This window comes from Balaenoptera acutorostrata, chromosome 2 (genome assembly GCF_949987535.1).
Source record: "Balaenoptera acutorostrata chromosome 2, mBalAcu1.1, whole genome shotgun sequence".
Classification (NCBI taxonomy): Eukaryota; Metazoa; Chordata; class Mammalia; order Artiodactyla; family Balaenopteridae; genus Balaenoptera; species Balaenoptera acutorostrata.
Window position 1 is genome coordinate 15,539,005 of NC_080065.1, and position 27,954 is coordinate 15,566,958.

Sequence of the window (27,954 nt, forward strand, 5' to 3'; positions counted from 1 at the left end):
GACCTAGGTTCAAACTCTGCACTAGCATTTACTGAGCCTCAGTTTCCTCATTTGTAAACTGGAGATAACAATAGTACCTACCTTGGGACTTCCCTGGTGGTCCAGTGGTTGAGAATCCGCCCTTAAGGCAGGGGATGTGGATTCGATCCCTGGTCTGGGAACTAAGATGCCACATGCCCCGGGCAACTAAACCTGGCTGCAACTAGAGAGAAGCCTGCAACGAAGAGCCTGCGTGCTGCAGTGAAGACCCAGCGCAACAACAAAACAACCAATAGTACCTACCTTCTGGGCCAGCGTGAGGATTAGGTGAAATAATACGTAAAATAATACATAAAAGGATTACCAAAGTGCCTGGCCTGATGTCAGCTCTCAGTAAATGTCCAGCATTATATTAATTGCTGTTGCTCTGCTTCAGAATTTTCCTGAAGTTGCCAAAGACCTGTGGGATCCTCTAATCATTTGCTCTGAGACTCAGAGGGGGGAAGTGGTTACTTGCAGACATTGCCCTAAGTATACCGGAGCCGCCTAAAATTCCAGGGTGTTTCCCACATCTTTTAGTTATGGAATTTTTCAAAAGGTACCAAACCATGTCACATGCAAGTCTGTTTGTCTCTGGAATTGTGTATATTGGAGAAGGAGGAAGTGTTCACCAAGATTTTAAGTTTCTTCCTTTTTCTCGTGAAAAAAAAAGGTCATCTGACAAGAAAATCAGGGGTGAAAGGACCTTGTTGTGCCTTTTTATTGTTGGATTGTTTATTTTTACTATTCGCTACTGCCTTGTTTTTTCCTTTTGATAAACCACTTTAACAGATGATCAGCTTTGTCAATAACCGCTCCTAATGTAAACTGAGTTCTAAGTAAGCACAACCCCGTTCTGCTGAGCCGGAGGGAAATCAAGATCAGGAAATCTGCCCAGTCTAGTGGAACAGGCCCTGGGTCAACAGCTGGATTCCAGTCTCGCCCACCCATAACCTTGACCGACCAGCGGTTTAACGTATGGGCCAGGGAAGGGAATGCTGTAACCTTGCCATGAGAGGAAAATGGGACCAGTCCCTCTCCCACACCATCCCACCCACCAGTCTTCCTTCCTTCCCACTCAATGGGCCTTCGATATAAAGTGCCAGGGAGGTCGTAGGACCCGTCCAGGTGGAATCCCCAGTATGTTTCCCGAGAAGCGGCGTTTGCATCCCAGCAGTAGCTTTCCCACCCCCGCCCCGCGGAGCACCAGCGGCTCTGCGCAGCCCGGGCAGGCGACCCAGAAGGCGCGGAGACCCCGCCCACCCGCAAGGCCCCGCCCTCTTGGCCCCGCCCCGCCCCCGCCGCGGCCTCCCATTGGTGGCCCGGTGTGTCAGTCAACCAGCGGGCTCTCGGGGCGGGAGCGCAGGCTGCGGTCCCCTCTCGGCGCCTCTATCGCACGCCAGCCGCCGGGAAGCGAGAGCGGGCGCCGGCCGGCGGCCGCTGCCTCTGACAGACGCACCGGTCGAGGCTCCGCGCCCATCAGCAGCACGCGGCCGCCATGGCGGCGCGGAGGAGCCGCCCGCGGGAGCGGGAGCGGCAACGACCTCGCGATCCCGCCGCAGGTGGGCCCGGGGCCCGGTGGGGCGGGGCGGGGCGGGGGCCGCGGGCGCCCGGGACGCGCTCGCCCCCGCCGGCCGTCGGCGCAGCCCTGGGTTGGAAGGTTCGGGGCCAGCCATCCCAGGGGTGGGAGGTCCGGGGCGCCCCTGCCCGGGGCGGGGAGGGGGACGGGCTGCAGGGTTTGGGGGGGCCGTCGGGGGCGGGGGTCGCTCCTAAGTGAGGAACTGCGCCCTCGGGCCGAGGCAGCGAGCGACCCTCCGAGGCAGAGCAGGCGGGTTCCTGGAAAGAGAAAGCGGGTCCTGCGGGCTGGGATGCGTTGCGGCGGGGTGGGGTGCCCCGGCAGCGGCTGGGGTCGGGCCCTGGCGCCCACGAGCGCCGGTGTCCCCTTCTCGGTGTCCCCTCCGAGCCCTTGATTGTTGTCGGAGGGAAGTTGACGGGTTTCGCGCTTTGCTGGCAGAGGATGTGGCCCACACCTTCGCAGCAGTCGAGACTCGATGAGCAACAGAGAAAACTCTGGCTTTTGAAACAAAAATGTCACCAGGGACAGGAGCGGCAACCCAGTATGGCACAGGTGGCCGAGGTCGCCGCGCGCCACCTGTGTCGCGGCGTCTCTGCGCTCTGCGTGCGTAGCTGGGCCCTCACCGGACGGGTGAAGGGTGCTTTCCTTGCCATGCTTCCAGCCCCAGGTCTGAGGAGGATGATCTGCTTCTCAGCTTGGAGCACATTCCCGATTGTGTATTTCCCTGGAGGCCACCCCGGGGGTGAGAGCCCACGGGTGAATTTGGGGAGCACGCCTGTTCCAGGTGCCGCAGCGTCAATGGGAAGTTCCTGGGACTGCTTCTTAGTCCGGATTCTTGGTCCCAGCAGGAGCTTTTGATTCACACAGCAAAGTGTCGGGTGTGGTGAAAACAGCCCGGTTCTAGGAGACAAGACATGAGTTCTAGACATCCTTTTGCCCCGGACTGCGGGCCTCGAAGCTTCTGGGTCCTGGTCCATAAAATGAGGGCACTAGGCTAGCTGATCCATAAAGCCCCTCCCAGTCCAGAATTCTGTGATTGACGTATCTCCCACTCTCAAAAGTTTGGAGAATGAACTAATTTTCAACATTTCTGCACCTTGGATTCTTATAGAATTAGCCAAATATTTCCTGGGGGTGTATCCATCTGAACTTTTTCATATGTGATTTTCTTCCCTTCTCCCTGTGTTGTTTTGGCAGAGCAAAGCTGGAAGCGGAGGTGGGGCACAGCTGGGAAAAGCTGGCTGGGGGGCGCCGAAGGGTATCTACTCTGGGCTTACTGCAATTGTCAGGAATTTCCCCTTCCAGTGCACCAAGTTCAAGGTGTGCCAGCACTGTGAGAGCAGAGAGAATTCTTTCCTCAGCTCCAGCCTAAAGGGAAACATTTTCCCTCCTTAAAAAATAGTTTGAGGGCTTAGGAAAAGGAAAACCAACACTGCAATTGAAAACACATGCCCGCAACAGAGCCTACAAGAGAATGCTTACCACCAAGTGGTCCACAGTTGCTATTTTTTGCCAGCCGGTTTTGTCACTTTTATACTTCTACTCTTACGTTTCTGTGAGATGGATTAAATAGCAAATAAAGTGTAAATTTTGGCACCATGTGTTTCAGCTAAGTAGAAATTCTTGATTGGCACAATGACTGAATTTGAAATTGACCTTTCCCCTGGCTCCCCGGAGCGGGTGGGCACTGTCCTATGCGTCTGCAGCCCCCAGCGTTGTCCCTGCCACAGTAACAGTGGGTACTGGGGCTCTCTTCACGGTGCTGGACACGGAGACACTGCCCATGGTCTTATGTCATCTCTACAACCACCGTCCTGTGATGCTCGGAATGGTCACGGAATTTCCTCAGAGTTTCCAGCTAGTAAGTGGTGCTGGGATTCAAGCCCTGGCAGGCTGGCTCCTCCCGCAGCGTGTTCCTAATCATCGCCCGCTTCTGTCTCCTAAAACAGTCAGGCTTATACCTGGGAGCACTCTAGGTTCCAAAGGTACCTCATCACAGTTAAGCTGTTCTAAAGTAAAGTTGGCTTATCAACTTAACACCATCGTTGTTGCTCAAGGGAACTCACAGGTCTGTGTGCGGGAGAAAAAGTCATCATTATCGAGTTAAAACTTCCTACACGTGTGTTTCTTTATACGCGGCTCTGAAGTCTCTATGTACCATTTAAAGGAGTTAATGGACTATTGTATCTGACCTTTCTCTCCTGCCCACTTGAATCCTCTGGTCCATGTTCAGTTACTTAGGACAATCTGTTCTCAAGATGGAGGTTATATACACATTTATTGATTTGTAATTAATTGAATGGAAGAACACTTAAATGTCACGTTACAGTAAGTCAACAGGGAAAAGTTTTGGTTTATACACTCATTTTTACAGTGATCTTTTGTTCTAGTCATAGTCTATTTTTCTACTATTTCATTTAATTGAGCCGGAATAGACAGAGGCCATCATGTTTAAAATAAGAGGATAATAAAATGTTTATGTTCATTTCTAGGAGACTAAGGATCCTTGTCTGTTAGTACTGTTGCTGGGATTCCCAGGTAATAAACAACAATCCCAGAAACTGTAGCACATAAGATGCTATGCTCAATAAACCTCTGAATTAAGAATTTAATAGTAAGTTTTTCATTGTTGATTTAACCAGGTGACTCTGACTTTGAGTTTATGTGGAACTGTTGGATGTTAGATACATAGTAATTGAAAACACCTTATTAGCTCTTTCTCTGCTTGCCAGTGTTATTGATTTTTATTGACTATTAGTTAGGGTTAGTCTTCTGGCAGAGGGAGTAATAATGTATCGATAATTGGAAGTTAGCTTCTCAAGAGTCCTCTCCCAACTTAGAAGCAGAATCCCAGCCCGCTTCCCTGGGCACCAGCAGCTGCCCAGATACCTGGGTTTGGCCTCTTGGGTGGGGTCTGAGTGCCTGCGGCCCCCAGAGCCACAAGATGCCTTCCCGGCCTGGCCTGGCCTGTGGGGCACCCGCACTCCGGGTGGGCTCTGTGCCGTGGGCCCACCTCAGAGGTCAAGCTGGACGTCAGACGCTGAGGCCCAGGCGGCCAGAAGGGACCCAGAAGACCTGGGGGTCCCGGTCTCGGCCTGTCAGACAGGCTGTCCTGGAGGCACTGCCCAGAGCTGGGGGGGCCAGGAGCCCAGGACCACCCCTACCCCTTTTTGTAAATCTTGTTAAATGTAAATCAAATACAGCTGTCTTTTTCACTGAAAAAAAAAGAAGTATCCTGCCTTCTCGTGTGCCCATTACAGTGGACCTGAGCTCCTGCTGCCCCCAGGCGTGGAGGACCTCGTGGGTACAGGCCAGGTCCCAAGTGGCTCAGGAGCGGAGGTGGGCAGGGGCGCGGGCTTTGAACCTTGCGTGTCTCTCCCCTCAGCCGGGGCAGAGAGGGTTCCCCGGAGCGTTGTGTCTCCCAAGCTGAAGTGGACTGAACTTCTTCCCTGTAAAGAGAGAACCTTTCCCTGGGTCTTAGAGTGAGTGACAGCAGGCACGCCACGGTTATATTTGTTGATCTGTGACAAGAAGACCTCAACTTTGCTGTGAGATCTCTAAAGTGACAGGAAAACTGAGTGCTCTGTGTCTTCCAAATCGCCTGCCAGGATAGGTTGAAATGCTGTGGAAGCAGCAGAATGGCTGAGAGGACAGGGGAAGTGGAAGAGATGGCCAGCCAGGCCGGCGTGGGCGAGGACAGTCAGTCACCATCCAGATGTGAAGGGCTGAGTGGCACTGAAGTCAGCGGACCCGATCAGCTCTGTGTCATTTTACTTGGTATTTAACAAATGAACTGGGAGTTCAGTTCGTAGCTAAGGCTGGCCTCGAACCGTGAAATGCAAACGTAGCCAATCGAATTATTAATATAAATGTTGGGTCCCTCAGTTTTGCACCTGAAGCAGTGCAAGACTCGGGTGCATCGATTCCTTCCTCTGAAATCTGAAATAAAGAGAAAAATCACTCAAACTGAGAGTTTATTAGATCAGTTTTATCCACGGTGTATCCCTCTCTTTTGTTTCTTAAACATTTGTTAAACTCAGTTTGGGGTACTCAGCTGATTGTCATGACAGAGGACTGGTACGGCCACTGCTTATAGACCTACCTTGTACTGCACTGTTCCTCATGCTTGGATATTCCAGCATCTTCTCCCACATATACCTCATTGATTCATTCAAAGTTTGGAGCCTGTAACATGTGATGGTACAATTCTCCTTTCCCTTCCCACTCCCCCAGGCTCCTCAACCTTCCTCTTTTATTTCTTGCTGTCATTTAGAAACTGGGGTTCCAGACAAGCCCTTGCGGAAAAGGCTCTTTATCAAAATTCTGCTTTCAGGTCAGCTGGTGTAATAGACCTGCAGATCTAAGCATGCATGTCTCAGGGGTGGAGTATTTGCTGGCATTTGTCAAGGTCTCATGTATCTTCTGTACACGCTCAGGCATCTTTCCTGTAGGGCAAGTTTTGAGTAACGTTTTGAGTTTAGTTGAACCTCAGTTGTTTCACAACTACTTAAAATCCTGTGCCTGTACCACAGCGTGACTATTCCACTAACATAACTCTGAAACACGTTAACATAAAGAGGCATTTGGAGGAGAATGGCGGTGAGTGGCCTGGCCTCCTTGTGTTTGTTTATAGAGGAGGAAGCTGAGGTCCAAGTTGCTCGACTGTCTAGGACCAGACCTGGAGCTGAGTTCCTGACTCCCTGGGGCCTGCTCATTCCACTACCCTGAAGCCGTCCCACTAGGTGACCGCTTCACAGCCTCACGTCCTGCTTTATATTTACATGAGTGATTTAAGGGAAGGGAAAACAGAGTGGTGGCTCACCATTTCCTTTTTTTCTTTTTTCTTTTCTTTTTTGTTTTTTTGCCGCACCGCATGGCTTGTGGGATCTTAGTTCCCTGACCAGGGATTGAACCCGTGCCCCCCGCAGTGGGAGTGCGGAGTTCTAACCACTGGACCACCAGGGAATTCCCACACCATTTCTGACATGCATGTTAGAAGTCAGAAGGGACCAGCAAGAGAGAGGCTGTTAGGCAGGATTAGGTATGGTGGAGTAACAGAACAACCCCAAATAAGGGAATTAAGTTTATTTCTTTTATGGCAAAGCTCAGACATGGCTCCCCAGGGCTGGAATGGGCTCCAGAGTGTCAGAGGCCCAGGCTCCTTCCACTTTGTTTCCACCCTGCAGGGGTTTCACGCACACAGCTACTTCCTGATCCAAGATGGCTGCTGAATGTCAGTTATCACACCTACATTCCAGCTAGGAGGGAGGAGGGAGGGCAAGGAGTACACACCCCTCTCAACAGAACCTTTTGAAAACTGCACATAGCACTTCTTGGCCAGAATTCACTTACATGGCTATACCCAGCACGTAGGGAAGGTGGAATGTCAGCCAAAGTCAGGATTCTATTCCTGTGGAAGAAGAGAGAACAGATACTGGGGTTGGCTGGCAGTCTCTGTCGTGGAGACATGTGGACTGGATTCTGACTACATCAATTCATCTTCTTTATTCAACAAATATTTATTAACTGTCTACCATGTTTCTAGGGACCAAGAAAGCAGAGAGAAAACAGACACAATCCCAGTCCTTAAGACATTTACCTACACAGGGAGACAGACACTAATCAAACACAAACACAGTTGTATAAACTGTGATGAGTGCTGTGAAGGAAAAGGACACCGTGTGCTGTGAGAGAGTGTAGCAGGGATATGACCAAGCCTGGGGGTTGGGATCGGGTCAGAGAAGCTTGGCCTCAGGAAGTGACATTTGAGCTGAGAGCTGGAGAGTGAGTAAAGTGAAGAGTATTCCAGATGAGGGAAGAGCAGGGGCAAAGGCAGGCCGGGAGGCAGGAGTGAGCCCTGATGGAGGAACTGAGGGCCGCCAGTCATCTTGGAGCAAGAGGAAGAGGTGGGAGAGTAGGGAAGAGTCAGGGTCAGACCAAGGGGGACCCTGGAGGCAGGGTGAGCACCCGTCCTGGTTTGCCTGAGACCAAGGATGTCCTCGGACGAGGAGCTTTTCAGCACTAAAACTGGGGGAGCCCCAGGCAAGCCAGGAGGAGTTGGTCAGCCTCCCCGGAGGTCACATTAGTAGTTGGGTTCCTTTATTATTATTATTATTATATATTTTTTAAATACCACAAACAGTGGTTTTTAAATTAATTTATTTATTTTATTATTTATTTTTGGCTGTGTTGGGTCTTCGTTTCTGTGCGAGGGCTTTCTCCAGTTGTGGCAAGCAGGGACCACTCTTCATCGCGGTGCGCGGGCCTCTCACTATCGCGGCCTCTCTTGTTGCGGAGCACAGGCTCCAGACGCGCAGGCTCAGTAGTTGTGGCTCACGGGCTTAGCTGCTCTGCGGCATGCGGAATCCTCCCAGACCAGGGCTCGAACCCGTGTCCCCTGCATTGGCAGGCAGAGTCTCAACCACTGCACCACCAGGGAAGCCCTGGGTTCCTTTATTATGAATCTCGGCAAAGTTCTTTTTTAGGTAGGCATAGATCCCAGCCTTGGAAAAATAGCAACTGACTAGTAAAAGTAGCCCCTCACCTTGGCCAAAGGGAAAGAGGCACAGAACACAGGCAGCACTTACTGGTAGTTGGATTACACGACCAGTGAGACTTTTCTTTATCCGGCACGATTTCCCCGAAGGGTAGTTTTGGAAATCAGTAGGCGTGTGATAGTATATCTGAGCTAACAGAAGCAGCCAAGGACGGAGGAAGCCCTGACTCCAGAGCAGGGCGTCTCATCGCCGGTGACACATTGGAATCACCTGGGAACTAAAGACAGGACCGGCGCCCGGCCAATAAATAGATTCTCCACAGGTGGAGCCGGGGCAAGCACGGGTCCCTCTCGGTGGCAGCGCCTCCCAGGCCTTGGTTGCGCTCGCATCGCTGGGGATCCTGTAGAGCACAGATTCTGCTTCCACGGGGCCCGAGGGTCGTCCTTCTAAGAGCCCCGCTGGTCAGGATGTTGCGCGTCCGTAGACTTCGAGCACGATGCTCTGTAACGTTTGGCCAGTTAGTCTTGAAGCCTCTGGTTTCTTTTCAGGAGAGCAGATCTGAAGGACCACGTAAAGGTAGACGGGGCCGCGAGGGGTAGAGACTAGGGGAGGGGGACAGGGAGACCTCCGCCCTGGGCTCCCGTCAGTGGTGGGCCCAGCCCGACCTCTCAGTTGGTTCCACCAGTGGCTGGGGTTACGTGGTGAGGCCGGTTCCTGGTTACGGGAAGACCAGCTCTCCGAGGCCTCTGGCTGGGATGGTGCAATAGGCGATGCCCCATCACTCTCTCACTTGTTTAGAGGCCTTTCCAGATGACGCCACTGGCTGCCAGGAGTGGGTCTTTCCTGTACGTAAGAAAAGCCAGAAAGATTTTTGAATAGGAGATGACACATCCATTGAATGCAAAAAAAGATACAAAAAACAAACCAACAAAACACACACACCATTGGCTTCAGGGTGGAAAATGGCGTTGGAGAAGGGAAGCCAATTAGAAGGATGAGTAACCAGTAGCGACAGAGGCCAAATGATTCTGATTAACGGAAAAATCACTGTGTGGCGAAAGTGGCTTGTCTCAGGGTGTACCTTATTTCTCTCTTGGTCACGTGTTCACAAATGATCTATTTTGGGATGTGGAAGACAAGCTTAGTTTTTAAAGGTCTGAGAGTTGAGAGAGGGACAGAGCACCACGGAAGCCACGACAGGTCAGAGCAGTGAGCCAAGTCCAGTAACGTGAAATTTAGCAGGGATGTGTGTCAGCTCCTGGGTCTAAAAAGTACAGAGCTTGCACACGCGATCTGGATAATCCCTTGCTTCCCTTCCCAGGTTCTGAACTAACTGAAAGGTAGACACGGAAGTCAGGGATTTTTTAAATATCGGCTCGGTGATAAAATCCCTATGTCTTAGCCATATGGCCAGATGGGCTTGCAGGCAGTGCCTGAGCTGTACTCTCCCCTCAAAGGTCAGGCCTCTCCCCCAGAGAGACAGCAGCCCCAAGGGCACCTCTCGGCAGGCAGACAGACCCTAGTGGAGAGGAGGGGGCTGAGCTGAGCAGAGGGTCTTACACCTGCCATCAGGTAAGTCTCCCTCCCTCAGGAAAGAGGAAGAGGAGAGGGTAGAGGGGTGGAGGCCAGTACCAGATCTCCAGGACAGTTCTTCCCCCTGGAGGTTTGAGGACAGTGGGATGAAAGCACCTTTTCTCTCTCCCCCTTCGGCAGATGGGGAGATGTGCTCCAGCAACAGGTCTAAACGGCTTTAGGTTGATGGCAGGCTGAATACTAATACAATCGCAGGCTGCATTAGTGTGAATGTATCATCTAGACAGAGTCTGGCCAACTGTGGCCCATGGGCCAGATCTGTCCCACCCAGTTTTTATATGGCCTGTGACCTATGAATGGTTTTTACATTTTTTAATGGTTGGAAAAAAGATCAAAAGAAGAATACCATTTCCTGACATGTGAAACTTATATGAAATTCAAATTTCAGCGTCTTGTAAAAAAGTTTTGTTGGAACACCAGCCCGCTGTGTACTGTCTGATGGCTGCTCCCCCTCTGTCGGGGACGATCTGAGTGGATGGGACGGAGACCAGGTGGCTGGCAGTGCCTAAAATACTCTCTGACCCTGCACAGAAAACTTGCTGACTCCCGATGGAGCGTGAAGAAGTGGTCACGTGGTTGAATTCTCTCCTGCTTGGGTCACACTCAGGGCAGTGTGTTCTGACCTGCGGTCTCACTCTGAGTGTGGGGTGGGTCCCGAGAAGGGTGACCGGGATAATGAAGAGACTACCCCCCTGCCCCTCGCCACCAAATCATGTCGAGTGAGGCCTGGTGGAGAGAAGGGGGCGTGTCTGATCTAGAAGAGAAAAAGGCACAGTGGGAATGACAGCTGCCTTCTGAGTTCATGCTTGTTAATTGTTTTGCATTCTTGGAAGAGAATTACTCAGGAAGGGCAGTTGGGTAGTTAATTCAAAGGGCACTGACCTTGGGTCAGAACACGTGGGTTCAAGTTCAGGCTTCTGCTTGCTTTCTCTGGGCTTCAAAGATGAAGTGTGCGTGTGACATCTCATCAGGTGGCCAGGTCCACAGTGAATGAAGCTTCAGCTTTCACCTCAGAAATGCTTTCCAGCCAGTGGGGGACGCAGTCATGAATCCACTGAACCGGAACCCGCCTGCAGTGTGGACGGCGTGTGCGTGTGTGTGTGTGTGTGTGTGTGTGTGTGTGTGCAGGGGGGGAACCGCGGGAGAGATTCATTCTGCTTGAGGGGCTGGTGTGACTCAGGCCTTGGAGAACCAGTGGGATTCCAGCCCCTTCGGCCCAAGCATCCCGTGTTTCTGTCAAAGGTCTAAAAGGCTGTCGTGTGGAGGAAGAATCAGACACGTTCCTTGTGACCCCAAGCAGTAACGATTCAAGTGGTGGTGACAGATCTAGTCACACCAACCTCTTGCCTCTTTGTTGAGACAAAGTGATTCATCTGAGGTCCTGTAGCTGGAAAATGGCAGAATAAAGACTGGGTCCCAGGCTTGTTCCGCCAGCCCGCCGTCTCCACCAGACCAGGGACAGGGCGTCTGCCAGGCTGGGTACAGTGACCTGGAGTTCTGGGGTCCCCGGAGCCTATCCCACCTACTGCTTTTGTGCTTCTGTAGTTGGGTGGGTTTTAAACCTCTGCCACATGGTTAGAAAATTAAAGTGATGGGCGGAATTTTACACACCTAACGCTGTGCCCAGTACCTGAAAATACCCTGAGCTATGATGTTATTAAAAACATGCACCCAGTCCCCTCAGTGTTTGGCAAGGAACATTTCCTGCTGTGTTTGCTGACTCTTGGTTGGCAGGAGCCTTGGGTGAAGCATGCCCAGTCCTATGGGATGTGGGATTGCGCGCGTAGCCTTGTTAAGTTGGTTGCATGACAGGGCTACCCTTGTGTGTCTCGCTGGTCATGACTTTCGAGATAAAAACTTTCGCGTTGGTGGTTCTCTTCCTCAGTGATACTGATCTTGTAGTTGTTGGTTATAGAACTCTACTAAGTGGGAGACCATTGTTTCTTAACTGAGCAGGATTAATACCTGAAATTCAAAAGTGTAGAAAGTCTTTTGACCTCACCATTTCAAAGATTTATTAAGAGGATATTTGTTCTCTTTCCCACATAGCTGATACAAAAAAAACCCCAACTAACCTATGGTTTTGCATGAGCCAAGACCATTTAAACGCAACCTTTCACTCCACTGTGCTGACTTTTCTCTAGGAGTCTCCCATTTGCTCTAAATTATTCAGAAGCCTTGATGACCTAACAGGATTTGTTCTGTATGTTTATCGTTCTGTTTGCTTATTGCTTAGTTTATATGTTTGGACGAATGTACCGTATTTTGCTTTATTCTCGAGCCTCTGAGGTTCTCAGAACTCCCCTCTGAGAGAGATGACCCACCTGGGCATCCAGCATGAGGGCCTCGTGTTATTCTGTGTCCCGGCCGGACCCCGACACCGGGACGTGCTAACCTGTGGGCCTGGGCAAGCTGACCAGTAGCCTTTCCTGACAGCAGGGCATCGCCCACCAGACCAAGAGCTCCCTGGGGCCAGAGCATGTGTCTTTTCAGTTCACTGCCTGCCAGCGTGGCGCCCAGCCCAGGGTAGGAAGAAGTAGCATAAGCGAAGGGCGAGGGGCAGGAGGGAGGGGGGCTTCCCGGGCCCCTCCCAGTCCACTGTGCCACGTGGCCTGTGTGTACCCCTCTCTGGGGCACCCCCCTCCCTTCACCACTCCTGCCACAGAGAAGGGGCACGGCCGTCCCGGGCCCTATTTGCTTCCTAACCCATCCATCTCTCTTGGCCACTCTTCCTACCATCTCCTGCTAATCAACCAGAATATGGCATTGAAGCTGATAGAAATATCTGTTGTATTTATTATATCAAATTTAGTGTTTTTCACCTTAAAGTTTTTAACAAGGTGATTTTCCCATGTGACATGTCTCGCTGCCCCTGCTGTCTCCAATGTGGAAATTAGATCGCCTTTGCCGCCTGTTTAGCTCAGGCCTAGGCTCCGCCCCGCGAAGCCCGCTCATAGCCCTTCATCCGCCGCCTCTGCTTCAGGAGGACATCAGTGGGCCGGACCCGGGGGCAGAGGAGCCGAGCGGGGAGCGAGCTCCCCGTGCCGCTGCAGCCCCAGGGGCCAGACCCCGGGGCTCTCCCCGCGAGCCAGCCTGAGGCTGGGGCAAAGAGCTGTCAGGGTGATCACTCGGTTTGCGGCTCCTCTGGGTCTTTTAAGTTTTGTTTTCAGGTTTGTTTTTTTCTTTTTGGTTTCCTGTTTGAGTGTTTGAATTATTTCAGTTTTGGTACAGTTTAGAGAACGGAAAGAAAAAGGCTAAGTAGAGTTTTACCACAAAAAAAACAGTGGCTTTTAATTTTTTCAGTTCCAGTCAGTGGTCTCATCTGCCACATGTAGTCTGAGTGACCACAGATCGGAGTTTAGTGTCAGATGGCCACACTGCTGGCTTCAGGAGGCTCTGGTGTCATTACCCAAAGGACATCGCAACTACCTAAGTGTTACCTGGGATTGTGTGGGTTGAGGTCTCAGCAGGTGGTAATGGTGATGACGGGGGGGGGGGGTGTGTGTGTGTAAGACCTAGTTCATCCACTTTCCTCTGTCATAGGAATGCCTGGTGCCTCACGTATCACCTCATTTCAGCCACCACCCACGCGGTCCAGCCCAAAAGGGTTAAAAAGAAATTTCATTTTTATCTCTTGATGAGCATTAAAAAGGATCAAATGCATAATTCCTGGCAACGCTTGTTTTCCGCCTCTTCGTCGCCAAAGCCACCCCTCGTCCCCACTCCCCTTGTTTCTTGCCCTTGTTCTCGCTCCTCTGTTTATTATGTTGAAAGACTGACTCCGTGGTGGTGGGACTTCTCTCTTTTCCTGTTAGTCCAGGGGGCGCCCCCCAAGGCCAGCTCCCTGTTAGGCAGGGCACCGGGCAGGGGAGGGGAAGTTGGGCGGGCGGGTGCTGACTTCTCCCTGGCCGGTTGGCCGAGGGGGACCCCGGGAAGATTCTGACATGGAAGATCTTATCCCGTCTCGGCTGCTTTGGGGGAAATGAGATTTGACTCAGGAGATCATCAAAGCTGTGATCACGATAGTATTTTGCTGGGTGCCTCATTTATGGCGTTCTCCTCCGTGTCTGTTGTTTTGAGTTGTAATCCAGTTATTGACACATGCAGGAGAAATTTTTTAAACTCTCTTTTTAAAGAGTCTGGATTCCACTTGCAGTAGCAGAGCAGGTTTGGGATTCACTCAGCTCCATCATTCAGAGGCAGGGTAGGCAAGTGGGACAGCGTCCAGCTTCCGCATCGCATTGCCCCGTGTGTTTGAATTCTAGCTCTGCGGCTTATTTCATCGTTCTCTCCCTCGCAGTGTCCTCAGGTGATAAAATAATAATGAACATGTTTTGGGTGCTTGCCGTGTGCCCGGCCACGAGCTCGGCACTCTTCCCAACATTTCCTTAAACCATCCCGCGGCTCCAAGGGGGCCTCCGTGTTACCAGCGAGAGGCGCCCCTGAGCCGCCGTGCGTCCCCGGCGCTGGGCTGTCCTGCTGCCCTCCCTCCCGGGGTTAAGGGACGGGCACGTGGGGGCGTGGAGTCGCCCACCCCGTGTACCGCAGGACCAGGGCCTCCTTACGCCACTGCATTTCTAGGAGCAAATGAGACAATTCCTGTAAACCGCTTGCCACCGGGTATGGCACGTAGCAAAGCTCACACTGTAGCTCTTTTGACCTGTCAAAGCCCCACTCCTGATAATATTTCCATACGAAGTTACGTGAACACCTCGGGGTTGTCTCTGAGCCGCAGCCCACTCCCCTGTGACCTCCTGAGTCCCGCTTCCAGGCCGCTCCCTGGTACCCGCACCAGCCCCCGTGATACGCTCCCTGGCCCTTCTTGGCTTGAGTCACTTGACCAGTACCTGTGGGTGCCCTGGGTAGAGTGGATACAAGGAGTTTAGGCTCGTATTCTTGGTTTGCATGGGAAGGGGGTGTTGAGCCCTCACATGTTTTTTTCTGAGAAGTTGATCATACCGCCCTTTCTTGGGTTGGAGGTGGGTTTAATTTCAAGGATTAGGGCAGTAGGCTAGGGAAGTGCGTGTGTTTGTGTGTGTCTGTGTGTGTGTGTGTGTGTGTATGCGCACGCACGTGTGTGTAGGTGTGAGGAGACCATAATCTGCGGTGGGTCCCCATGGAGGCCCTGGCAGCTGTCGAGAGGCCTCACGCTCAGGAGAAGCCCCCATTTCAGGGGTCTCAAATCAAGTGCCCCGAGGGGCCGGGCAGTATCTTTTAAGAATGCAGCCCGTCGACTGGAGTCTGTGTGAGGCGGGTGAGAGCAGTGCCCCGTGGAGGGGGCAGCAGCCGGCCCCCAGCCCTCCAAGTGCACGCAAAAACCAGGACGACCCGGTGGGAGGCAGGCAGATGCTCTAAAAGGCTCTTCACAGAGGAAGGACTGTGAACGTGTTACGGCAGTGAGGAATCATAGCCGGTCCTGGGGTTTAGGGAAATGGAGGCTCGTACATGTGGCAGGAGTGTCAACTGTTTGAGGGGGCACTTTGGCAACGTCTGTAACATCTGGAAATGTGCACACCCTTTGACCCAGAGTTTCCTCTTCTAGAAATTATCCTAAAAGATACCGTGAGTCCACGAGGACCGTTGGAGGAAAATGTTTGTAAAAGTGAAAAACTGGGAAACAATCCAAATGCTCGTCAACAAGGCAGTGATTATGTACACATATGATGCTCTCTCTTTATACTAAAATATTATACATTCTTTAAGAAGAATAATGTAGACTTTTTAATAGAAGTCTGAATTATAGATGCAAAGGCATTATAGCTTACATTTTTAAACAATTCATTAAAAACTTTGTACTAAATATCTAGGTAGAAGTAAATACATAATTAACAGCTAATCAATTGTTCTAAACAGGTAAGTACCTGCTTTTGAAAATGTACTTTTCCAGTAAAGGGTACATGATGTCTGTCTCTTACAAGCTTATTTCTCAGAGCTGCATATGAATGTACAACGATCTAAAAGTAAATAGTTTAATTGAATAATAAAAAAAATGTACTTTTAAATAATTATAAACATGCATATTTTTTTTTGCTGGTAACTTTATTTCTTTATTTGCTGGTAAATTCATTCTTTATTGAGAGTATATATATTTCTTTATTGAGAATGTATAGCAACTTCACTGAGATACGCATATCAAATGTCCATACGATCAAAAATGCTAAAATTGTAGATTCCGAATCCAGGAGGCTTTTACTACAGTTAATCATTGGAATTTTACTAAACCAATGTGCCAGGGAGGGAACTGTTGCACAATGAACCCCAGGAGGTTTGGCCACCATTCAAAAGTTCTCTTCCTCATTTGTACTTCAGCATTTTACGTGTTCAAACATAATATAATTAGGAATCTGCTGCACATAGTAAAATATTGCAAGTACGTAGTTTGGGCTCTCCCGGCCTGTGAATTTTCTCTCCTGTCACATCAGGAATCGTAGTGTACCCTGTAAGCTGCACACCTAGCTCCATCCACGACTATTCTAAGTGGCCCACTTTCTGGAAACGATGTCTCTGTGCCTGCTGTCTGAGTCTTGTTCTGTGCGTTCAGATGATGGCATGTGTTACGGCCCGTAATGACCTAAGAGTATCGCTGTAGGCAAAAGTGGGTGGTGGCCACACGGCAGGAGACCCCCCTGGTGTGACTGACTCCTGTGGGCTCGGGGCTGAGCAGACTCCCTTGGTCATTCTTGGATTTAACAGATGTTCTACACGGTGCAAGGCGCACTGTGCTGGTTCTTAAATGATTTCATTCCATCTTTCTCCAGCGAGGTCGGTATTCTCACTCCCATTTTACAGTCAAGAAAATTCAGGGTAAGAGAAATGAGGTGTCCCACAGTCAGACAGCTGAATAAGTAGGAGAAACGGGTTTTAAATTCAGGTCTGAGGGATTCCGAAACCCACGCTCTTTATGTGCCCTATTCCTCTTGAATTCCGTAGAACAAAGATATCCTCATATGTGACACTGATTATAGGAGAACTAGGTGTTTCTTTAATTTTTAGATTGAATTTTCAAATGCTTTAAAAAATGTTTATATAAATCAATGATAGACTCTTTACAGGTAAAATTATCCAGTGTATCTTTTTTTCCCCCTTAAACAAAGCAGGCTTGTGTAATTGTGATGTATATTTATTTTATTTTTTACTGAAGTATAGTTGATTTACAATGTTAATTTCTGCCGTACAGCAAAGTGACTCAGTTAGACACATATATACATTCCTTTCTATATTCTTTTCCATTATGGTTTATCGAGTATATTAAATATAGTTCCCCATGCTATACAGTATTATTATTATTATTAAATTTTTGTAGGAAATGACCAAGTTCACTCCTGGACACTCGTCACCAGCCAAGCCTTAGATACCACGTGGAGAGTAGCAAAGGGGTCAGTGACGTTGGCAGTTTCATTTCTGGTGGGCACCCTCTGCTACTTCAGAAGGCTACATTTATATTTAGGGCACTGGCTGAAAAGGTATGTGGCTGTGTCATCTTTAATTTTCAAAAATGCCCTTGCTGTTTAAAGTAGAATTTTGATATTATCGTTCCCTTATCTTTTAGGTGGATTGGATATCTGCAGAGGAGATTCAAAAGTAAATATTTTCATGCATATGTTTCCTTATTTTTAAAGTGCAGAGAGGGTTCAAGAAGGGAAAGGAGGGCTTCCCTGGTGGCGCAGTGGTTGAGAGTCTGCCTGCTAATGCAGCGGACACGGGTTCGAGCCCTGGTCTGGGAAGATCCCACATGCCACGGAGCAGCTGGGCCCGTGAGCCACAATTGCTGAGCCTGCGCGTCTGGAGCCTGTGCCCCGCGACGGGAGGGGCCGCGATAGAGAAAGGCCCGCGCACCGCGATGAAGAGCGGTCCCCGCACCGCAATGAAGAGTGGCCCCCGCTTGCCGCAACTGGAGAAAGCCCTCGCACGAACCGAAGACCCAACACAGCCAAAAATAAATAAATAAATAAATAAATAAATAAGAAAATCCTTTAAAAAAAAAAAAAAAAAGAAGGGAAAGGAAAGGGAAAATTCACCACCTTGTATCTTTGATTTGGTTCAGGGAACCTCAGCGTGGAGGCAGAAGTTGATTTACTCAATTATTGTGCAAGAGAATGGAAAGGAGAGACACCCCATGCCAAGCTGATGAGGAAGGTGTGTCTGTTTATACAGCTCATGGTGGGTGGAGAATTTGTGTGTAAAAATCGGGAAACACGCATTCCATTCTGCTTTACCAAATGTGGCACCAGGAACAACTGTGGCTCTAATTAAAAGCCAAACAGCTGCTAGACATTGCCTTCAGGCCTTTCACCTAGAGCTAGTGCCTTTGAGGACTCGGGTAAATTAGGCCCGTAATTTTAGGACACTTGAGTGGTTGTACCCTTTTCAGCTCCCTCCTGGCCAGGCCTATGAACACATCTGCACATGCAGTGGAGACTTCTGTCCTTGAGGGATTCAGGCACCTTAACATAAAACATTTTGAGGGCTTTTAGAACTTTCCATCAGACCAATCTTGGTAAATATTCCCAGCAGTGCTGTCCAACCTTGTCACTAGCTAAAGCCAAAAAAAAAAAAAAGAGAGTGAGAGAGAGAAGGAAAAAGAAAAGTACATTTAAATGACACTTTAGCATGGGCTTAAAAGTATATATAGTATTTTTCACTGTGTTCAGGTTGTAGACATCATCTCCCGAGAATGACATTTCCCGGCTCTGGGCTTCCAGGAAGTTACCAGCTAAAATAGCACGACATGGACTCCATACACACAAAAGTCACTTGAAAATTACACGTGTTCACATTCATAATTTATAGTTGTTTTGATTCTGTCGTCCACTTTACTGGGGAGTAACACCTTGCTGAAGATGCAGTGGATTTGCTTTCTTTACTCTCTCGTCCAGCGGAATTAACGACAGTCTTTCCTCTCGTGCTCATAGGCTTACAAGGAGCTGTTTTGGCAGCGGCACATTAAATGTGTTCGACAAGTAAGGAGAGACAACTACGACGCACTAAGGTCGGTGCTCTTCCAAGTCTTCAGCCAGGGCCTCTCTTTCCCATCCTGGATGAAAGAGAAAGATATTGCGAAGGTACGTTCTCACACCGGAAGTTCGGGAAAGGCCGCACTGACAGGGACTGCAACACAGGTGCTCGGGGTCTTCTGTGGGTGGCTTTGTGCACAGGGCATCAGGAGACTGAAGGTCCTTTAGCCCAGTCCTCTGTCTCTCATGTCAGTTTGCAAACAAATCATCTCAGAAGGATAGTCGCACTCAATTGTGTTTGTTTTTAATGCCAGCATCTTTTCTTGAGAAGGGCATCTGTCCTTTATAAGTTAGGTGGTCTGCTAAAATTCACTTTTCTACGCTATGGTTATTTGAGTGTTGACAAGCACAGTGTGTAACCTCAACCCCTGAGAATCCCTCGTATCCCTTTTTGTCAACCCTTCTCTCACCCCCAACCCCAGGCAACCACTGATATGTCTTCCGTCCCTTTAGTTTTGCCTTTTCCAGAATGTCACATAAATGGAATTATTCGGTGTGTAGCCTTTTGAATCTGCCTCTTTCACTTAGCATAATGCATTTGCAGTTCATCCATGTTGTTCCATGGATTTTTAGTTCACTCCTTTTATTGTTGAATGGTGTTCCTTGATATGAATATAACGTATATTGTTTATCCATTCATGAGTTGAAGGACATCTGGATTGCTTCCAGTTTCTTTCTTTCTTTATTTGGTTGCCCTGGGTCTTAGTTGCGGCAGGCGGGCTCCTTAGTTGCAGCTCGCAGGCTCCTTAGTTGTGGCATGTGAACTCTTAGTTGCAGCACGCATGTGGAATCTAGTTCCCTGACCAGGGATCGAACCCGGGCCCCCTGCACTGGGAGCGCGGAGTCTTAACCACTGTGCCACCAGGGAGATCCCCAGATTGCTTCCAGTTGTTGACAAATATGAATAAGACTGTTATAAATATTCCCATACAGGATTTTGTGTGAACGTAAGTTTTCATTCCTTCTGGGTAAATACCTAGGAGTGAGATAGCTGGGTCACATGATAGGTTTATGTTTAACTTTATAAGAACCTGGCAACTCTTTTCCAAACTGGCTCTGCCATTTTGCCACCAATAACGTATGAGTTCCAGTTGCTCCACATTCTCAGGTTTATTGTTTTGTTTTTTAGCCATTCTAATAGGGGTGCATTTGTGTCACTGCTTTTTGTTTGCATTCCCCTAATGGATAATGATATTGAGCATCTTTGCACGTGCTTATTTGCCATCCACATTACCTCCTTGGAGAAGTCTCCGTTCAGATCTTTTGCCCATTCTTTATTAGGTTGTTTGGGTTTTTTTAATATTGAGTTTTGAGAATTCTTTATATATTCTGAATACGGGTGCTTCATCAGCTATGTCATTTGCAAATATTTTCTCCTGGTCAGTACCTTGTTTTTTTCATTTTCTTAACAGTGTAAAGCAGCGCAGTCTTATGAATAACCTTAATTTTTATTTGAATGTAGTATGCCTAACCACAGATGTACATTTAAGGATGGAGGAGCAAAGAAATATAAAGTATTTGCATATATATAACTACACACGGTCTATTTCCTTAACATCTTTTGTTTGGAGCTGTTTTTATTGGTAGTTTAATTGCATCTAGCAGTTAAGTGTATGCTGTGTGCCAGCCCTGCTGCTAGTTGCTGAGGACAGAGAACTTAGCTGAGGCCCTGGGCTCCACCAGCTCGGCTGGGTGGGAAAATGTATCAGACACCCACAATGGATCAGATTCCTATGTATTCTACAATCTTATTTAGTCCCAACAAGAGTCCTGCAAAATGGCTAGTACTGTCATTGATTTCTGACAATCGTCATTGTCTCCATTACAGTGGAGATGAGGCTGAGAGGTTACATAACCAGTGCTGGTTGAGCAGTCTCTCAGCAGGCGAGTGACAGAGCCAGGTTTGAACCCCAAAGTGCATCCTTCTACAATCCACATTTCCCTGATGTACTATGTCACTCTAACGGTGCTTGGTTAAAAATAATTTCTAAAGGGATATACCTAGGAAGTTCGGGAAATGTTTTATCCAAAAAGATTGTTTCTGTAGACATAATCTTCATTTAGGTTTTCATCAGTTGTGAAACTGTGAATTAAGATGATCCAAATCACTTAATCCACAAATCTAAAACAAGACTATACGTTTTTACTTAACTGTTGTTACAGTCTTTTAAAATGAAGATTTCTGAATGAGATAAGATTATCTCCTGTGACATATTCCAAATTGTGTGTCAGACATGTTGAGATACTGATCACTGTTGGCATCTACTTCCTTTTCAAGCTTCCTGAAAAACTGCTCTTTTCACAAGGTTGTAATTGGATCCAGCAATACAGTTTTGGTCCTGAGAAGTATACAGGTTCGAATGTGTTTGGAAAATTACGTAAATGTGTGGAATTATTGAAAACACAGGTGAGTCTTTAGGGGGGAAAACTAGGAATGGAAGCATGCATCCCACACGCAGCCCCTTTTCTGCATGTCAGGCATGCCCCTTTATGTCCCGCAAGTAGGAAGTGCAGGCAGAAATAGTCTTCTAGTAACTGACCATTTCCTTTCCTGCTCTTCTTTCTCCTTCCAAGTGATGAACAACAGCAATGTTGTTCTACGTGATGATTAGACCTATTATGGGCTAAGAGGGCTTTTGTGGACTGGCCAGAAACCTTAACAATCACGTACCTTTGTTGTTTCCCCAGAAAAATGCGGTGCAAGGTCCAGACAAGGCACTGGGAAATGCCCTTCTGAAATGTGCCTATTAGTAACTTGGGGACTAATTTGACTAAGATTTTTTTCCCTGCTCTTAATAAACACAGATTTTAGATCATTGAAATGAATCCTCCTTGGGAAATACCATTTTTGTGCCATGGTTTTCTGATCTGTAAAACTAAAATATGAATAGTCTCAACCCTGTACAGTTATTGTAAGGACTTAATGAGAGAATGCACGTAGATTGCTTTATACCCCACCCTGGCACACAGTGAGTGGTAAAGAAAGAATACTAATTAGTGCTGTTCTTCACTGGAATGTCCTTTGTGTAACCCAACACCCTTAGAGGCAGCTTTAGGAAATTGACTTGTTTAGTATTTTACCTAGTAGGTGGTGCTTTTTTGAAAAACTAGTTTAAATGAAATATTTTGTTATTGTAAAAGTAATAAGTACTTAGGGTTAAAAAAATCAGTGTCAAATGATATAAAATGAAAAGTTAAAGTTCGACTCCCCTCTATTAATCTCTGGTTTGTTTTATAAGTACTTTAAAAATTGTGCAATGGCGTATGTATTCACCTTTGCCGTTTAAGTTTCACTTTACATCTGTGTTTGCTTTTAGTGGACTGAATTTAGTGGAATTAAAGATTATCACAAGCGAGGAAGCATGTGCAACGTCCTTTTTTCTGATGCTATCCTGGAGTGTAAACTTTACGAAGCTCTGAAGTTCATCATGCTCTATCAAGTCACTGAGGCTTATGAACAAATGAAGACCAAAAACGTCATTCCCAGTCTTTTTCGACTCCTGTTTACCCGGGAAACCTCTTCCGACCCTTTGAGCTTCATGATGAATCACCTGAACTCTGTAGGTGACACGTGTGGACTAGAGCAGGTAAATGGGGCAGAAGAATTGTGTGTGTTTGATGAAGGACGACGCTGGCAACACCTGAGCACATAGGTGTTTGTTTGTTTGTAGTTTGCTTTCAGCCGTGATAAATCCAGCTGCAAAGAGGTGGCGGGTGGGTATGAGTGCCCTCAAATGAGGAAACGAAGAGTGATAAACCTTCCTGCCCGGTGCTGGCTGCTGCGTCTTTGCAGCCCTGTGGCTGGCGGGTGGCAGTGCTGGGAGCGTTCTTAACCTTCCCACTGCCTCTCGGGCGGTAACAGGCTTTCCCACAACAGAGGTTACCCAGGAGGAAGTCCAGCTGCAAACTGAGGCAACATCTGGGAGAGCATTTGGCTACTTAGTGCAGACAAATCGAAGTTATTGAAATTTTAAAAGAAGTCCAGACCATGCTTTTATTTCCCCATAGAAAAGGGCTTTCGTTTTGCTTTGCTTTGCTTTCCTAGGAGATGCTCAAAATCATCTGACATTTTAATAAAAATTGATTTAAAACGATAAAAAAAAACCGTTGGAAAAACAAATAGTGTAACTTTTACTGTAAGCATTATTAGTTTTTTTTCCCAGGCAGCTTTCCCTGTGATTTCTTCACGCTACTCCCCAGAGAGAGACGTTTCTCCGCTTGTCCCCTGCCCTCCGCACCGCGGACGTTTGTCCCCAGCCCCGTGCCCACTCCCTGGTCCATGTGTGGGTCTGTCAGCAAGTACATCGTCATCTCATGAGCTGCAGAAGAATACTCGCCCTCCGCTGGTGAGAGGTGGGAATTTGGAAATGTGTATCTGTGACCTCTGTTTCATCTCTTCCCCAGATTGATATGTTTGTACTTGGATACTCCCTGGAAGTAAAGATAAAAGTGTTCAGACTGTTCAGGTTTAACTCCAGAGACTTTGAAGTCTGCTACCCAGAGGAGTCGCTCAGGGAGTGGCCGGAGGTCTCCCTGCTGACCGAGAATGACCGCCACTATCACATTCCTGTCTTTTAAGTCTGCCTGGACCGGGCACCAGCTCTCGCCGGTGACAGTGGTCACACTTGCAAGTAATGTTTCTAGAAAAGCAAAGCTAGTACTGCTGCCATTGGAGGAATCGGGACCTCCCTTTCCAGGATTACAGGTACACTGGACGGAGACCCACGTGCCTTCCCTTTGTTTCCAGTGATTTCCTCCAGAGCCCCTGCACTAATGTATTTGTGGGTTGGTGGTTTGACCTTGTTTGTAAAGGCTCTGGTCATTTCACCCACAACAGAGCACAAGGACATTTAGTTTGGGAAGAACAACAACAGGAAGAAAGCGAGAAGAAAACAAGTAGGGGAAAAGGACTAAAGGGAAAGAATTTCTTTGTCTATAATCTTTATGTTCTTTGTCTGATTTTGGATCTTCATAAACATGGCCTTATTTTATAAGCATTACCTTCCCAGGAATCTCTATGGTATATTAATTTTCCAGAACCATTCAATTAACTTTAAAATTGTGTGTGTGTGTGTGTGTATTTACACTCACACACACATAAACATGTATAATTTTATATATATATCTAAACACATACGTACACATAGCCACTACTTTGTAATGTTGTACAATTTGTTTTACATCTCTTTACTTTTTTTTTTTTTTTTTTACTATCGCATCTGGCTAGTTTAATATAGATCAGAGATTAAGTTCTGTAGATTAAGGCAACTGAATGACAATTATTGTACTGTCACAAAAATATTAAACGGTGTATTTAATGTGTATTTACATGTGTATTTTATGTGTGTAGGGAGAATCCTGCATCCTAATCCCCAGAACCTGTAAATATGTTGGGTTAAATGGCAAAGGAGAATAAGGTTGCAGGTGGAATTAAGGGACTAATCCACTGACCTTGAAATAGGGAGAGTAGTCTGGGTTCTGCAGGTAGGCCCAACATAATCACAAGGGCCCTTAAAGTGGAAGAGGGACTTGGGAGAGTGTCAGTCAGTCAGAGGGAAATGTGAGGTATGGAAGGACAGTCAGAGACAGATGCAACACTGCTGGCGTTGGTTTCTTACAGCAGATACAGGAAGGAAGTTACTGCAGTTTCAGGAAGGAGCCACAAGCCAAAGAATGTGGGTGGCCTCTGGAAGCTGGAAAAGGCGAGGGAACAGATTCTCCCCTAGAGCCTCCAGAGGGGAACGTGGCCCTGCCAACACTTTGATTGTAGCCCAGTGGAGCCCGTGTCAGGCCTCTAGCCTACAGACCTGTAAGACGATAGATGATATGCTGTTTAAGTCGCTAAGTTTCTGGTAACGTGTTACAGCAGCAGTAGACAACTAATATACTCAGGCTAACTAGCTTTTGGTCATCTTTATTTTGGAAATACTTTTTCCGTTTATTTTGGTAATCTTTATTTTGGAGGTACTTTGCTCGTCTGTTTTGAATTTCAACAAATATTGAATACAAAATAACCTTTAAAATCTTGGCTAATGATCCACTACTTCAAAGTTACACATCCCTTCTAAGAACGTCTTACCATGTTTGACGCTAACGTTTTCTCACATTTCCATATTTTACTGTAAATGAAAAAGAGGTATGTTAAATGCTGTGGTGCATGAAAATAACAATCAGATTCTTCTGTAATGGGGACGATCACCTGTATGAGCTGTACTGCATCAGCCAGCGCCGTGCCTGCCGTCGTTCTGTTCTCCGGGTGAAGAGCTGCAGAGTAGCGAGCTCAGCTCCAGGGGCTGTGCGTTAGCTTGACAGGCGCGCGAAGCAGGAGTTCTCACGTGAGCTCTACAGCCCATTCCTGCTTGGAGGCATCTATGGTTTTGCATCACCCCAGTCATTTAATTGACACTGTTGCAAGTGACCCCCTTGATGTGTTACTGTGACCAAGAAAAAATGAACTCTCCCCTCTGTGTTCACAAGCAGATATGATGACAGCCTGCAGCAGTTCTCCTGAGACTGATACACGTAGAATTGCTGCTCTGGACTCCTGGCTCCACCTGAGCCTGTCCAGGTATGTACCTGGCACGTGTGTGTTCCCACTGGCCTTGCATCTCCTTATCCAGTGCAATGATTTCCACATCAATCCAGGACTGAAAGGAAGAACTTTTTCACAGGGATGGGCAGCCTATAACTCTGTGACATTATCAACCCATGATGTTTATCCTTAACTGTGTTGGGGGGATGGGGCAGGGTGGGAAAAGAATTCTTTAAAAAGAAGGGCAAGACCAGATTGTGAAGAACATTTCGATACAATGAAAGTAAAAAATAAAGATGACTCCTCAGTAATTGCTGTGTTTTGGGAAAGCATCAGAACAGAAGATTTTAAGGGAAGAGGTACTGGGTATTTTTATGTTTTTAATTCAGTTGTATAATTGAATGTAACAAACTAATTAAAAGGAACTGCATATAAATTAGCACCACTTTTAAATGCCAACAATAAATTGGAAGTGAATTTCCTGTGTGATGCCAACATTTAATGTCTCTCTAACCTTATAGGGTTCAAATGATGAGAGGAATTTTAGCAAAAATGAAAATGTATGCCCTTGTCCTTTTTTGATGTTAGAATAAGTTCCTCTCTTAAATTTTGGCCATGTGTGTCCACACTGAGGGGTTGTATGAATATTAGTACAAGACTGACTTTTTTATTGTGGTAAAATATACATAATATAAAATTTACCATTTTAACCATTTTTAAATGTTTAGTTCAATGGCATTAAGTACATTCACATTGTGCAACTATTACCACCATCCATCCTTAGAACTTTTATCTTCAAGACTGACTTTTTTGATAAGCAAGTTTAATTCCCCTGCCTGGTACCTGGATTTCTTTTCCTTTTCACATTATCTTTCTATCGTGCCCTTCTAATCTCAGTATTTCCTCCAGCCTTAAAAGACCCTCAGTGTAAAGTCCAACGTGAGGGAGGTTTAGGTGACCAAATGAGTCATGCAAATTATGTTTTGCTTTGTCTCCAAAGTAAAGAAATAACTACAGATGGCTTCTGGTTTCATCCTAGGAACACTATCATTTGAAAGGTCCCCAAGAAACTGTATTAGTTCAGGGCCACCTTAGTGACTTGAATTTCTTGGATGTGGGCCTTCACAGCCCTGAACCAAAGTCATTTCCACCCACGGGGGAGGCAGCAGAGGAAAGCCCCAGGGCCTCCTCTGGTGTACGGGAGAGCCCCAGACAGAGCTAGCATAGGTTCAGCCCAGCCTCCAGGAGAGAAGAGCAGCTCAGATCAGGGGCATTCCTGTTAATTTTCCAGGGACTTTCTGCAGATGAATTTTGGATGGAAATATTTGTTTTTGTTATATATCAGATGATTTTCTCATATTTTATTGAGATCTAAGAAAGACCATTTTAATTCTGTCCAAGCAGGCCTTGGGGAGGAAAAAAAAAAATCTAATTAATTTATGAGTACTCTGAAAATGTTGGGAATCCACATTAAAGAAGGTATATGTTTTTTAACTGATAACTGACTTGATATGTGAAAACCTACACAAATAGGAATAAAGGAATGACTAATTCAGAATTAGTTCTCTTAAATAGCATGTTTCTAAAGCTGCGTGATTCTTTTTATAAGAATGTGTTTCACACTGCTTAAGACTATGTAAGTTGTTACTGTGTAAATTTTAAAAATATATATTTTTATAGATCTAAAACTTTAACGGTCTATTGGGTTGCTTGTCATAAGTTGAATATTGTTTCATTACCTTAGTATTGACTATATTAGGTATACTTTTCTCTGTAGTCACTCAGTTTCCTTCAAATCCTGTTTGTCACAGTGTTTGTTTTATAGTCAGACACAAAATTAAGTGGGTCCAAATGGTACAATCACTTCTATATTATTTGCTGAAAACAGTTGAGTCGTCCCTCAATTCACTTTGGTTTTAATCCTGTCATACTCCTCTAGGCTAAGAAAATGAAAGCTTATCTGGACTACATTTATGCTTAATATCAACATGGTTTATAAGTGATAGAACAACTACTCACATGTTCAATCAGCCCTGGACCAGAAGGCTGTGTAGAACCGCCAGAAGTGCATGCCGTCTGTCTGCACTGGAAGACCATAGAATGCGCTTGAGGAAACAAGAGCTCAGTGTGGAATGAGTGTGATTCAAAGCCAGCGTGGATGAGTGGACCACATGTGGGATGATCAAGTTATATTCCTATCCGGTGTCTCTGGAGAAAATACCACTCTCTGTTTTAAAAACAAAAAAACCCAAGTTCTGAATATAATTGATCCATTGGTCCTCATAGTCAACGTCATCAGGTCTCAGATTATTTAAGTCATTTTGCTGCCACCAGTGTCACTTAGTCACTTGGAAAGTTTAGTCAAGACAATTTCCTAAAATTTTTTTTAAATGCTCGCTTTAAGTATTTTCAACTTAGCCTAGATGGTTTGTAAAACCCATTTCTGTACAAGTAGTTTATTTAAATAAGGAATGTGTCCTAAGAAGCATTCCTGAGGTACAGAAATATTTTTTCCATTGAAATAGCCTATTCGTAAACAAAGAATATTTCCTTATTTCTAACTTATAAAACCTCAGACGGAACATCTAGACAGACCATATAGAGGATGGTAGTTAAAACTATCAGCATAGCATTTTACTATTCTGTTTTACTCATCCTTGAGTTTGAAAAGGTGGGGTGAAGGTCAAATCAGTAATGCTAGAAGGCCTCATGGACAACGTATAA

General features: G+C 46.9%; 1 protein-coding gene across 2 annotated transcripts; it reads left to right on the forward strand.

The window, feature by feature from the left end:
• Nucleotides 1-1,400: 1,400 nt before the first annotated feature.
• Nucleotides 1,401-27,943, forward strand: OTULINL (OTU deubiquitinase with linear linkage specificity like). Of its 2 annotated transcripts, XR_009007223.1 has the most exons (9): nucleotides 1,401-1,580; nucleotides 16,988-17,147; nucleotides 17,234-17,265; nucleotides 17,729-17,820; nucleotides 18,597-18,746; nucleotides 20,977-21,105; nucleotides 22,016-22,285; nucleotides 23,103-25,266; nucleotides 27,170-27,943. XR_009007223.1 is itself a non-coding variant. In XM_057541311.1 (8 exons), exons 1-8 carry the CDS (start codon nucleotides 1,517-1,519, stop codon nucleotides 23,274-23,276), a joined length of 1,071 nt encoding a protein of 356 aa, XP_057397294.1. In that variant the 5' UTR covers nucleotides 1,401-1,516; the 3' UTR covers nucleotides 23,277-25,816. The 2 variants fall into 2 exon arrangements, 1 of the variants encoding a protein (XP_057397294.1); XM_057541311.1 differs by lacking the exon at nucleotides 27,170-27,943 and having other exon boundaries at nucleotides 23,103-25,816.
• The last annotated feature ends 11 nt before the right edge of the window (nucleotides 27,944-27,954 follow it).

Excerpts from the sequence above, each read along its gene's own strand:
- OTULINL (XM_057541311.1), top strand. The coding sequence starts at position 1,517 with ATGGCGGCGCGGAGGAGCCGCCCGCGGGAGCGGGAGCGGCAACGACCT. Across the intron at positions 17,148-17,233 it reads TTAGGGCACTGGCTGAAAAG|GTGGATTGGATATCTGCAGA; the intron begins GTATGTGGCTGT and ends CTTATCTTTTAG. Across the intron at positions 18,747-20,976 it reads AAGAGAAAGATATTGCGAAG|CTTCCTGAAAAACTGCTCTT; the intron begins GTACGTTCTCAC and ends TTCCTTTTCAAG.